The sequence below is a fragment of the Pipistrellus hanaki genome (assembly GCF_964339955.1).
Source record: "Pipistrellus hanaki genome assembly, chromosome: 7".
In the NCBI taxonomy this organism is placed as follows: Eukaryota; Metazoa; Chordata; class Mammalia; order Chiroptera; family Vespertilionidae; genus Pipistrellus; species Pipistrellus hanaki.
In genome coordinates, this window is record NC_140509.1 from 38,745,947 (window position 1) to 38,758,979 (window position 13,033).

The 13,033-nt window shown below is 40.1% G+C and overlaps 1 protein-coding gene across 3 annotated transcripts in view; it reads right to left on the reverse strand.

Annotated features, from left to right (window-relative positions):
• CEP162 (centrosomal protein 162) overlaps nt 1-3,651 on the reverse strand; it is a 63,638-nt gene extending 59,987 nt beyond the window's left edge. For 2 of the 3 annotated variants that reach the window (XM_084889779.1, XM_084889777.1), the window contains exons 1-2: nt 3,408-3,651; nt 2,245-2,359 (exon numbers count right to left, since the gene is read on the reverse strand). In XM_084889779.1, coding sequence (XP_084745905.1) covers nt 2,245-2,301 — 57 coding nt within the window. In that variant the 5' untranslated portion in view covers nt 2,302-2,359; nt 3,408-3,651. Of the gene's footprint in view, nt 1-2,244; nt 2,360-2,888 lie in introns of all 3 variants that reach the window. The other variant, XM_084889778.1, reaches the window with a different exon arrangement.
• Nucleotides 3,652-13,033: the final 9,382 nt, after the last annotated feature.

A 13,033-nucleotide genomic window follows, 5' to 3' on the forward strand; every position in this document is an offset into this window, starting at 1 on the left:
CCAAGTAATTAACAGTGCTGCAAGGATATGAAGAAATTGGAATCCTAATACACTAATACACTGCTGCTGGGAATAGAAAATGGCACAGCCACTTTAGAAAACAGCCTGGCAGTTCCCCAAAAGTTAAACAGAGTTACCATATGACCTAGCATTTCTACTACTAGGTATATACACAAGAGAAATGAAAATGTACATCCACTCAAAAACATGTGCATGACTGTTCAAACCATAATTATTCATAATTGCCAAAAAGTGGAAAGAACTCAAGTGTCTTTAAACTAATAAGTGGGTAAACACGTGGTAAATCCATACAGTAAAATATTATTAAGCTATAAAGAAGAATGAGACATTGATATATGCTACTTGTCAGATTAAACGTTCTTATGATGGGAAACAGAAAATAGACCTATACTAGTAAAATAATAGTTGTATAGTATTATACTTTTGTATAGTATAAATACATGGTATACTAAGTAACTTGGTGGTTTCTTTTTTACTGAAAAAAAACCCCACACTTTTTTCCTGATATTTAAGATGAGATTTTTGCCAGCCCGGTGAAGAACAGGGGAACATTATTAGCAGAGAGAACAGCTAGTGCAAAACTCCTACTATGAATTGAGCTTGACATGTCTAGAGGAGAAAAGGCCACTGTAACATAAATGGATAATAAAAGTGATATAAAGTCAGTGAGATAGACATGAGCAAAATCATCCAGGGCTTTGTAAGCCCTGGAAATGAGTTTGGACTTTTATTATCTACTAAAGGCCCAGTGCATGAAATTCATGCACCTTCTCCAATCTGGGAATCCTTGGGGAATGTCTGGCAGTCACACATCCTTCTCACAATCTGGGACCGCTGGCTCCTAACCACTCACCTGCCTGTCTGCCTGCCTGATCGCCCCTAGCCGCTCTGCCTACCTGCTTGATGGCTCCTAACCACCTCTGCCTCGGCACCCACCACCATGGCTTTGTCCGGAAGGACATCCAGAAGGACGCCTGGGAGATGTCTGGTCTAATTAGCATATTACCCTTTTATTAGAATAGACTAGAGGCCTGGTGCACGAATTCATGCACAGGTGAGGTTCTTTGGCCTGGCCGGCAATCAGGGCGATCGGAGCCTGCTGGCCAGGGGCAGGTACTGTGGGAGGTTGGCTGTGGGAGCACAGTGACCATGGGATGCAGCTTTTTCATTGAGTGTCTGCCCCTTGGAAATCAGTGCACGTCATAGTGACTGGTCCTTCAATCCTGCAGTTTATATATTTTTATATAAATGATAGAAGACCAACAGACTCTGCTTTATATAACACATCACGCAGGCTGCAGACTGGTGAAGGAATGCTGGGACAGCACTTGGGAACTGCTGTAGCAGCCCAGCTGAGCTGTTGGTGTCCTGAACGAGGATAGTGGCAGTGAAAAGGAAGGGAATAGAAGGATGACAGGTATAATCTGGAGACAGAGTCCAGAAAGCTTGATGATGGACTGGATCTTAACCTGTTAACCGGGGAGTTCCCTTTTTAATGGCACAACCTGTAACGGGCGGGTACTCTTTCACTAGGACGTGTCAGTACTTCACGCCCGGAGGACGTAATTTCATATTATTTTTTTTAATTTATACTTAATGAAATATATATATTTTTTCGTTTATTTATATATATATATATAAAGCACAAAGGAAAATACAAAATTACAAAAAAAATAGAAAAGAATACCTACAAAAAAAAAATGGACACGTCGAATTAAAAAATTATAAATTTTACAAACAATGATAAAGATTACAAAAAATAGCCGAAACCGATTTGGCTCAGTGGATAGAGAGTTGGCCTTCGGACCTAAAGGTCCCGGGTTCGATTCCGGTCAAGGGCATGTACCTTGGTTGCTGGCACATCCCCAGTGGGGGGTGTGCAAGAGGCAGCTGATCGATGTTTCTCTCTCATCTCATCGATATTTCTAACTCTCTATCCCTCCCCTTTCCTTCCTCTCTGTAAAAAATCAATAAAATATTAAAAAAAAAAAAAAAGATTACAAAAATTATATACCATCCCTCTGGCGGCGCAACATATATTTCAAGGACGTATTCATACGTCCTACCCGTTCCCAATATTGTTTACGTTTGACGTATTTATAGGTCCCGCTGGGTTAACAGGTTAAGAGGTGAAAGAGAAAACTGAAGGATGAGTGTTTTTTTTTTGTTGTTTGTTTTTTTTTTACCAAATTTACAATACACCTTTTAAAAATATAGACTTACCTCTTTCATGAACTGTTCAAACTCTTCATCCAGTTCTTCTTTGGAATAGTGAGCCATAATCAATAATTTTCACTTGCCAACATAAACATTCCAAAGTATTTACAACCCTGGAACACTAAATAACAAGAAATAATAAACATCTTTTGAGGAAATTTATATCACATCATGAAAACAACGACTTAAACCTCAGACATTTTTTATGGTTTTAGTATATATGCACACTTATGGACCAGAAACTTGGGGAAGAGATCCCTAATTTATTCATAAAACTGATTTGGAAAAGCAGCTATCACAGTCTGCGTTTTACTTAAGAGTCCAGAAATACATTTTTATTGTTAACATCCTATGGTTCAAGGCCTCCACCATATTTCATAACTCTACGCATGTGCGTATGTGCGCGCGTGAGTTAAAATTTAACATCCCTTACAGGTCCTCTCAAGGAATCCTTTAAAAATTAGCAAATGCAAAAAACAAACAAACACACACCACGTTTCTTTTTGGCAAAGCACAGGGCAATTTGGGCTGAATTATCACTCAATCCATATTAACAGCTTTGCAAAACACGCTTTCCAGACACGGGGATGTTTCCAAATACATACAAATAAGTGGAATCAAATGGAACTGATTAAAGACTCAAAACCTACCTGAAATAAAATTAATGGAATATACACACCAATCAAAATCAAGTTGTTGATTTTGTCGCGAGGGAAAGCCAACAACAACAAAAAAAAACGATGCAAAGGTGGCGTGCAGCGTAAAGCTCTCCCAGCACCCCCTTTGGAACCCAGCTTTCCGGGGCGCTGCGCTAGGCGGCTTCCCCGCTCAGAGGCGGGGAGAGGGGGGGTGCGCGCAGAGCCCCACACCCCGCACCCAGCCAGCGGGAGAAGAGCCCCTCCTCGCCCTCATCTGCGTCTCTCAACCCTTCAAGGTGCGTGAGGTTACGGTCAAGAATCTCCAATTCCCGGTCAGAGGCAGAGGCGGATCCCACCCACCGGGTCCCCACTCGGCAGGGGTCCCGGCTCCAGGAAGCGCGGGCTCCGGGGGCGGCGGGAAGACAAAGGTGCACCTGCAGATGGAGTCCGGGCGGAGGTGGGGAGGGACCCAAAACGAAAGCTCTGAGCACACAGTCGGGCCCCGGGATGCAGTGCCCGCGCCTCACCCACCTGTGCCCCCGAATTCCGCGCTTTGCCGGGAAGTCCGCTGGGGGCCAGGCAGTTGTCACGGTAACGGACGTCAGCCGCCTCGCTCGGAGTCACATGACCCGGGCTTGTCACGTGGCCTGTGGCTCCGGCGGGACGGCCGTTGGCGTCTTTTTGCCTCAGAGTGAGGGTGGGAATAGCCTAAGCTTAGGACATTAAAGCGGGAAAAGCTGTCGCTGCCTCATGGTAGGGACCCCGTGTCTCCCTCCGCGCTCTCGCAAACGTGAAAGCACCAACCGGTTAGGAGAGCGGGAACACGGGCATGATGGGTGTTGTAAGTCCAACGCGTGGGCTTCTGGGAAACGTAGTTTAGCGCCCCGAGTCCTTGTAGTTCCTTGCTTCTCATCTCTTTCTAACCTTTCCCACCTTTGTCATTTCAGCTCACTGCTTAACAAGCAAAAGTTTTGAAAACATTTAACTGATTGGGTTTTACGTGCAAAGTCCTGTGTGGCGTTGTAAGAGAGACTCAAACCTGTGAGAAAGAATTCTGTTGTCAGGTTAGGGACTCTGTTCCACCATCTAGTGGGCAAGACATTTAAAATACACTCTAACACACCAACCTGCTACACCTCCATTTCCCCATTCTATAGCGGCATCTATAATTATGTCTTTGGATTTGTGTGTGTGTGTGTGTGTGTGTGTGTGTGTGCTATTTCTCTAAAAATAACACCTCCCACCCCCCAACCAACAATTTGGAGTTTCAGAGGACAGCATTTATGGTAGTGAAAGTAAAATCGACAAAGGGTGGCTGCTGGCAGACACAGGTTACAGACCTCAGCATCTTCAGCCTGAATTTTTAATTCATCGTGTATTTATTGTGATACAAATATATACCTGCCAAGAGCTGTGTCCTATTATCAAGATTTGAATAATACAGATTTTTTTTAAAGTTGCTATTTATTGCACACTTAAGTTGATAGGAGCTTCACCTGTATTATTCCACTCAATCCTCACAATCTACAAATCTTTTCAATTCCCTTTATATTTTGTTCAGTGTAGATACAAGATGATGACAGGTACCCATTCTATGGCCCACCAGGTTGCTTTCCCACCCATCCCTACTAGTAAGCCTCTTGCAAATCAGGCCTCTTTCACATTGACTTATATTATGCAGATCTTCTCGGCCTTATCTTTGATTTCAGCCGCAGCTGCTTAGGGCCCTTTGCACTCAGACTTCGACTAGCTTCACACAGGTGTAACTCAACTGTGGGCTGACTCTGAACCTGCAATGGAGACCTCTTACTTTCTGATCCCTGAGGCTTCTCTGATCCTTGAGGGAATCCATTCAGCATTCAACACTTAAACTTGGAAGTGTGGGGTCTTAACCTTTGTGGGCCCATCCTTGATCAAAGGAACTGGTGAATGAATGATTCTCCCCTTCAACCTTATGATGGAAGTATTGATACACATTTCATAAGATTTCCCAGAATGCCCTATGTGATCAGAAACAGTTTACAGCAATGGCCCGTTTGATAGTACATTCTTTATTGCCTTTTCATCCTTCTCAATGCCATTCTCCTGTTAATCACTTCTGCTGCTTGTGACACATTCTCCAATAAATTACTCTCATGCAGCTCTGTGTCTCACCTTCTGCTTTCAGGGGTACTGTGGGAAAGATGGCCAGTATTGGATTAGCCCTGAAAAACAGATAATTAGAATGGGATTTGGGAACTGAGTAACCCACCAGTCAAATGGCAATGAAGACCCCACTGGTAATGGGATATGAGGTGGTGATAGCCAGTGACATGCAGCTACTCAGATTCTTATATGAGGTTGGTTGGGCAGAGATGCAGGTGGAAGGTGAAGGGTTGACTCACACTCACTATTACAGGAGATCATCATTTCCTGCACCTGCAGGAAAGTCTGTGTTGAAAATCAGGCCCAGGATCAAATTATCAAAACTACATAGCTGCAAAGGAGACTGCAGGCACAGCCTCTTTGGGTGTTCTGAGTTCAGGCTCTGGTAGAAAACTATGTAATCTTGAATGCTGGAATACGGGCATTTGGATAGATGAGCGGGAATCACTCTCAGATTTCCCTGAACTCCCCACTTTGGTAGAAGCAGTCTAATTCTCCTTGCTAAATGAGAGCACCCTCTTATTGCCTTCAGAGTCTGCAAAGATTTGGAGCCCTATATGAAGAATATAACTCTCAAAATGATACAAGATGCCACAAATCATCATCTGTATGCCAGTACCTGGGATCAGATCTCTGACACCATTACTTCAGGAGAAAATAATTTACAGTAATTGCAGGTCCCACATTAGATACTAAAAGGAAACAGGGAAAATTACGTAGGGGCTGAACTAGTAGGAGGAATAAAACAAGGCTGGCTGCATAGAGAATTTATGTATTGGAATACTCACTCATGACCTGGTGCTTAATATCCTAATAAGAACACATGGAGCCGAAACTGGTTTGGCTCAGTGGATAGAGCATCGGCCTGCGGACTGAAAGGTCCCAGGTTCGATTCCAGTCAAGGGCAGGTACCTTAGTTGCGGGCACATCCCCAGTAGGGGGTGTGCAAGAGGCAGTTGATTGATGATTCTCTCTCATTGGTGTTTCTAACTCTCTATGCCTCTCCCTCTCTGTAAAAAAATCAATAAAATATATTAAAAAGAACACATGGAGTTGGGCCTAATATGTTGCTGAGAGGTTTCCTTGAAGGCTGGATGTGATGATGGCCAGTAGGACAGTGAGGTAGAGATGCTGAAATTGCTTTGGCTTAACTTAAAGGATGACGTCCAAAGGCTCATGTCAAACTGATATGTGATATCTGAAACCTAGCACATTCCCTTAAGGAAGGCAAGGAGGAATTCACTGATGAGAGGGACATCAACATTTTAAAACAAATTTGATGATGCCTGTTCTCCAAAGGTCAGAGTTAAGTGGAAATGCTGCTATGGAACCAGTCTCGCTGATATTGGTGGGATTAGAGGATTTCTGAATGGGCAGAACCCATGTAACAATACTTGATCAGAGGCAAGATGGTGTAATTACTGACACAGGCAGAAGTCTGCAGTAGCAATCAGGTTGCCTTGATCTGCAGGAATCCGTGGCAAGGACTAATCATAGTGTTTTTAGAGATGAGACAAGTGAACAGCTGACTGGGTGATTACTTGTTTGTGTGTGTTACAGACAAAGAGAACTGGAGGGCAGAATCCTATCATCAGCTACCCCAATGGAAAATCCGGGTCCTTAACCCAATTTAGATTTATATAAATTCACAGACCCCAATCTCATTGGTTAAAAGGGAGGCTGAGTACCCTTGAGGAAAGACCCTATCTATCACAAGAATGATTATTAACATTCTCCCTATCCTTCCACAAAGGACCCTATGGCCATTTACCAGAGTAACACTACATTAAAAAAAATAATTAGCATTTTGGGGGACTTTGGATAAGGGGTATGAGTTTACTGCCAGAGGACCAGAAGAGCCATCATGGTCCTCTAGTTACAATGGGGGCAAATGGAGGCCAGGTGAAAATTGGGATGAATGACACTTAGACTTTTCAAGCACTGTTGTATGAAGGGTGTGAAATTCAGGGGACCTGAAATGATATCATGGTTTTCCGGTTAGAATAGAAACAAATGGAGGCCAGGTAAAATTTAAAGTTCTAGCTCTAGAGTGTTTCACAGAAGGTACAATGGGTCTGTGGCCCTTCCAGCCTGAAGATGGTAACAATCCATCCGTACTGAAATTAAAACTTTCTATGGCAACGAATTTGCATTCTCTGTCAACAGAGTCTCCACCAGCACACTAATTGAGGGCTTACAGAATGCCCCACCCATTGGCATGGCACCCCCCCCCCCCATTGCTTTTGCTCAAGGGATTAATTTACCACAAAGGTTGTGTCAGAATGGGTGCAGGACCAGAGGATCCATTGGTATTACAGTGTGTCTGGTCACCCAGAAGCAGATGACCTGTTGAAGGCTCAGCTAAAGTTCTGGATTAGAGAAAATATGAACTGTATCAATTGCTGACATATGGTGCTATGTCCCTACAGGAACCAAGGGATGTAAATGCAACCAGTCACTTTCACCATTACTCCTAGTAACCCATTTCCAAAGTTTATGCTCCCTGTTCCTGAAACCTTAAGCTCTGATGGGTTAAAGGCCCTGGGTCCCAGGAAGGAGAATACCTCCACCAGAAGATAAAGTAAAAGAGTTCCACGGAGCATGACTGTCACTCGATCACTTCAGACTCCTCATTCCTGGGACATAGAGCAAAGGGGAATAATATATTTGCAAGATTAATCTACCCTTATTAACATAAAGGGCCTGGACAGCTGCTATATAATAGAGGCAGGGAGAATGTTCAGGAACTTGATTGGCGCATCTCCTGGTATTTTGTGCCAGATGATAATGGTGAAACACAAGGAAAGAAGGTCTGGATAACTCTTAGGCAAGCAATCTTAGGCCAGCTGAGATGCTGGCAGAGGCTGAGAGAAATCCAGAATGGACAGTGGGGGAGAAAGATGTGACTCTATCAGGCTTTGGGGCCAGCTGCAGGAGCAGAGGCTGCAGCTATTCCATAAACCCACCTGCAGAGGTTGTGGCTGGCTAGCATCTTGAAGGAGGCTTGGTGACAGACTGGAGTTAATGAAGAGAAAGGATGGATCTGAGTAGTGCAAAGGTTCTGCAGTATCAGATGCTACTTGTGCATCACTTTAAATCTGCTCATCCACATCTTACTGAAGTTACTGTTTCTACAACCAGTTTTGATAGACTTTGACCAGCTTCCTGCAAGTGCAGCTGGAGAGTGCCTCACCTCTGGCCAAGGTGTTGAGCTTCCTGATTCCTTCCCTGCAGCTTTTTTGACATAGAAATGTGAACTGCCCATTGAATTGTCACACATGTGCAACCTACAGGTGGTTATGCAGTAATCAAAGTCTAAGGGGCCACCTTCAACCACAGGGGATAGAAGGCCAACGGAATTTTTTCTTCCTATTTCACGGATTTCATTAAGGCTTCTCAGAAGACCTATGGTTGGCCATAAGTTGGCCATAGCCATGGTCATTTTGATAATGCATCCTTATTTTCAGCTTTTTTTTTTCTTCCCTGTTTTTACTCCTCTGTTTATTATTCCTGTTCTCTGGGGTCATATTCCCAGAGAACATGAATAAATTACCTGTGGGGAAGTCTTTTCTGGAGGAACCCAGGCTGAGACAGAATCTCATTAGCTCAGTTGAAATAATAAACATGGATAATCAGGTCTTAATATACAATTATGCTCCATTATTCATATGTACAGAGATTTAGGAAGAGTGATGATTTTTAAAATTAAAATAATTGTTTCAACTTTGTCAAACTTTATTTTTATTCAATTTACATTTGAGTAATCACAGTAATATGTTGCTATCTAACTAAAATGTTCATTTTGCTATATAAAGTGCACACACATATTTAAAGAGTTGGAGATTGTGAATAAAAGGGCTTTTTTTGTGCTGTAAAGTGGAATGAAATTGTCCAACAATTTTTCAATATTGTTGACAAATCGATACTATTACTTTCTCATGGTAAATAAATATAAAAATAAGGGAAAGGTTCTTCAATAAGAGGTCAATGTAACTTGAGGCTTTAGTTCTATTGGTATTTGTAATGTCAGTTTACACTTTCACCATCAGAGGTCATGAAAGGACAATGTAGAACAGAAAATTTGAGCTTTGTTAAAAAATGAAGTTTGAAATTCGAACTGTCACTTTCTGAGAAGATGTTTTGAAAAAGAAAAATCAGTCTACTTAATGTCATTTGTAATGAAGTAAAAATAATTTTTAAGAATAAAATTACCTGGTGGGTTACAAAAACATCAGGCTAGTATTTGACTTTGGTGCTCTCAAATTTTAGTTTAAGAATAAAATTTAAAATGCAAAGTACCAATAACTACTTGTCTTGGAAATATGTAATGTTTATTATCTGCTGGGTTTGTGAGGTCTATAATTGGCAAAAATAAAGAAAACAAAATTAATTTAAAAGTGTCTAGGAATACATTTCTTAGTGAACATAGTGTATACTTCATAAAGCATAATAAAGTGCGTCTCATAAACTTTTCATCTGAAAAACTGACAATGAAAAATGTGTCAAATATCATTATGGTGGTAATATATTTCAATAGAAATATCTACTATTGACACATATTGTGATTGTTATAGGTAGCATATATTGATTTAAAACTTTTTTGCTTTAGATAAATTATTAAAAATGCAAAAAACGAATAAATTAAAATAATTTGCATTTGGGTTTTAAAGCACACAAGTTATTAGTTGTCATTGCCCTTTTTAGTAATCATAATAAAAAACCTCCTTATAAAACTGATTGTTGATATTTTTGCATTAGCATAGTTTTTTATGTTTTCAAAAATTCTGTACTACATGAAATAAGTGAGTCACAAAAAGACAAATACTATGTGATTCCCAACATATAAGGTATCTAGAATAGTCAAATTCATAGAGATAGAAAATAAAATGTGAATCTGTGGGTTCCTAAATGGATATAGAGTTTCAGTGTTACAAGACTTGAAAAGAGTTTGCTGATTGGTTGAACAACAATGTGAATGAACCTAACAGTATTCTACTGTATACTTAAATGGTTAAGACAGTACATTTTATGTTATATATATTTTACCACAGTTTAAAAATACGATGGGGATTTAGAAAATACTGTGGTACACAGCTGACGTTGAACAATCAAAATCCTTTCCACTGAAGCTGGAGTCCAGTCACCTGTGAGGTCTCTCTATAGCTCTGAGTCTGGCTAGCCAAGGGGCCACCAGTGGGCAAAGGAAGCCCAGCAGGATGAGGGCTGCCTGAGGGAAACCATAGTTGATTTACACAGTAAGTTTAAATTAGAATGTGACACCATGCATTCCAAATTCCTCACTGATTCAGTAGGTACAACAATAGCATCCACACCATAGTGTTCCAAGAAATGAATGAGTTAAAACATGTAAAATTTTGAATGGGGACTTGTACATCATAGTGCTCAATAGGTGTTAACTATTGTGTTGTTATTTCTGAAGCTCATCATATATGTATGTGGTTACACAATTTGATACCAATTATTAGTATTTGTTCCATTTTTCCAATCTTGTATATAAAGACATTTTTTTTTTGTCTCTTTTGAGCCCCAGCTACCAAAAAGCTTTAAAAACAATAAAAGCACACCCTGTGGCTGAGTAGAAGTATCCATTCTTGTGGGCTATTTGAACAGCTAAACTTTAATCTTCACTAATATCCATACAATTGTTTTGCCCCTCACTTCTATCCTCTTTTTGGAGTCAGTTATATCTTAATGGGTTTACTCTCTAATCTTCCAGTGACTCTCAAGTTCTGGAAGCCTTCATACTGGTCATGTGTGCAGCCTGCACCTCTCTGAAATCTTTCTCTTTACATGCAATGACCATATGTGGTATTGGCAGGGGGCCGATAAGCATGGGTCCGATTCTGGAGCTTCATTGCAGGCTTTATTATTGTAATCATGCTCCTTTCTTGCTACCATTAGCTCTTCTAAAGTCATTCTTTGGGCTTTCCAGAAATTAATTTTAGACTTTTAGTTGCTCACACCTGCTTAGTAAATTGGTAAATTTAGGATTCATCAATTTTAATGGGAAAACATGGCATTTAGACATGAAAACAGACCTGTGCAAATACTGATGTGTTCTTTGTTAAATATTTTACTCATTTTTTGTTTGTTTTTGGTTATATAATCAATTTTAAAAGGAAAAATATAAATTAATATTTGATATGAAATGGGAAAATATTTTATTTTTCTTGAAGTCAATCTTTGAAGAGCTTTTTAAATTTTATTTAGAAAGTCAAAGCATTTTCTAGTCACCATATAAATCTCATTGATGGAAAACAAGCTTTCTTTGAAAGAAAAAGAAAATATAAAGAGGCTCTTTCTACAATTCCACCAAACCTTTCACCAATGCTTCTAACAAGTTCCAAAATGAATTTCATCTCCATCCCCTCACTTGTTTGACCTCTGCAGGAGGTTTTAATGAGCAATGAACTGGTTCTCATGGTGAAAGACAAAGGAAGAAAAATCCTGAGTAATCCACCATCTGCATTATTCCACATTCAATAATCCAGGATATTGAGAGTAGCATTAGTTCTCTAGCACCATTGCCTTATTAATGGAATCCATTTATCTTTGAGAAAAATGCATGTCAAATTCAGATTTATTTCATGCTTATACCCAAGCCTTCAGTGTCTTCCTAATTCTTCAATTGGACAAGACAGCTCTTTGCCTATATCTCTAATAGAAAAGTTATCTTATTTTTATTTAAAAATATTAATTGATTGAATGCCTACTCTTTCTCTCTTTTCTCCTACCATATCATAAACTCTTTGAGGATTTGTTGTTATTAATATTTATATTATATCAATGTTTTGCACAAAGTAGGTGTTCAATAAATACCATATTTTTTGGTGTATAAGACAACCCCCTAATTTTACAGTTAAAACATAGGTTTAGGCCTATATTCGCTATATAAGACTACCCCCCACTTCCGAGGCAACACCAGTTCTATCTGAGCAGGCTTTTTTTCGTTTCAATAGTCGTCTTATACGCCGGAAAATATGGTAGTGGTTGAAATTATGGGCTTCATTTTCCCTTGGTCCCATTTTATTATCTAATGGTTTAAGTTATAACACTTTTCTTAGTGTTAATACTTCCTAAATGGTTATCATATGTATGGGAGTAAAGGTCACCACCCATTAACACCTCCCCCCCCCCCCAACCTTCTGGCCCTCCTCTGTGCACTGACAGATTACCCTTTGTTCTGAGCCCAGATAAGCACATTATTTCTAGGCAGAGCTAATTAAAATTACAATAGGAATGTTGTGAACCATGATTTATTTCTCTAATCTTAATAATGATAGCAATGACAAGCAATGACTAGGGGTAGTACAATAAAAGGTGTGGGAGTTGTAGAATCTCCTCTATCAGCTCAACCATTGCTCAGATTCAACCCTCTACCCTTCTAGGGCCTCATCAATGGATGAGTAAGTTGCTTTCTTTAATCTGGATAAATACTGCATCATTGAGAAAATTCTTTCACTTAGTGTTTTCATTTCAAAGGGCTCACAACAAATAAAAAATCTTCACTAATTGCTTACTGTTCCAGAATAGGGTTCCTCAGAGTAATCAGAATGAGGATGACCACTACTGATGATCGTTGGTATAAGGTATCTGTCCTAATGTCCTTGCGGAGCATGAAGAAGCCTAGCTATTTTTACCACATTTTTCTCCTAAAGTTAATGCAACTTAAAGTAACTTTGTTCAGCAGTTTCCTTTCCTTCCTCTCATAACAAGAAATACTTTTAGGCTGTTCATCTACTCTGAAATAAATTAGGAGTAAAATTAAAGTTCTGTTTCATTTCAATTTACAAATATATTTATAATCAGAAAAAAGCAATAAAGCTTTTCATTGTCTGAGAAGTTACTGTTAAAAGGATTGCATTTCCCATGTTTAGGTCTATTCCATGGGCAGTTCCTAATGTGAGAGCTTTGGATTTTAAAAAATCCATGGGAGATTGGGTGCGTTCACTTGGGGTGGTATGGCCATAGACACCGGAGGAGGCCTCCAG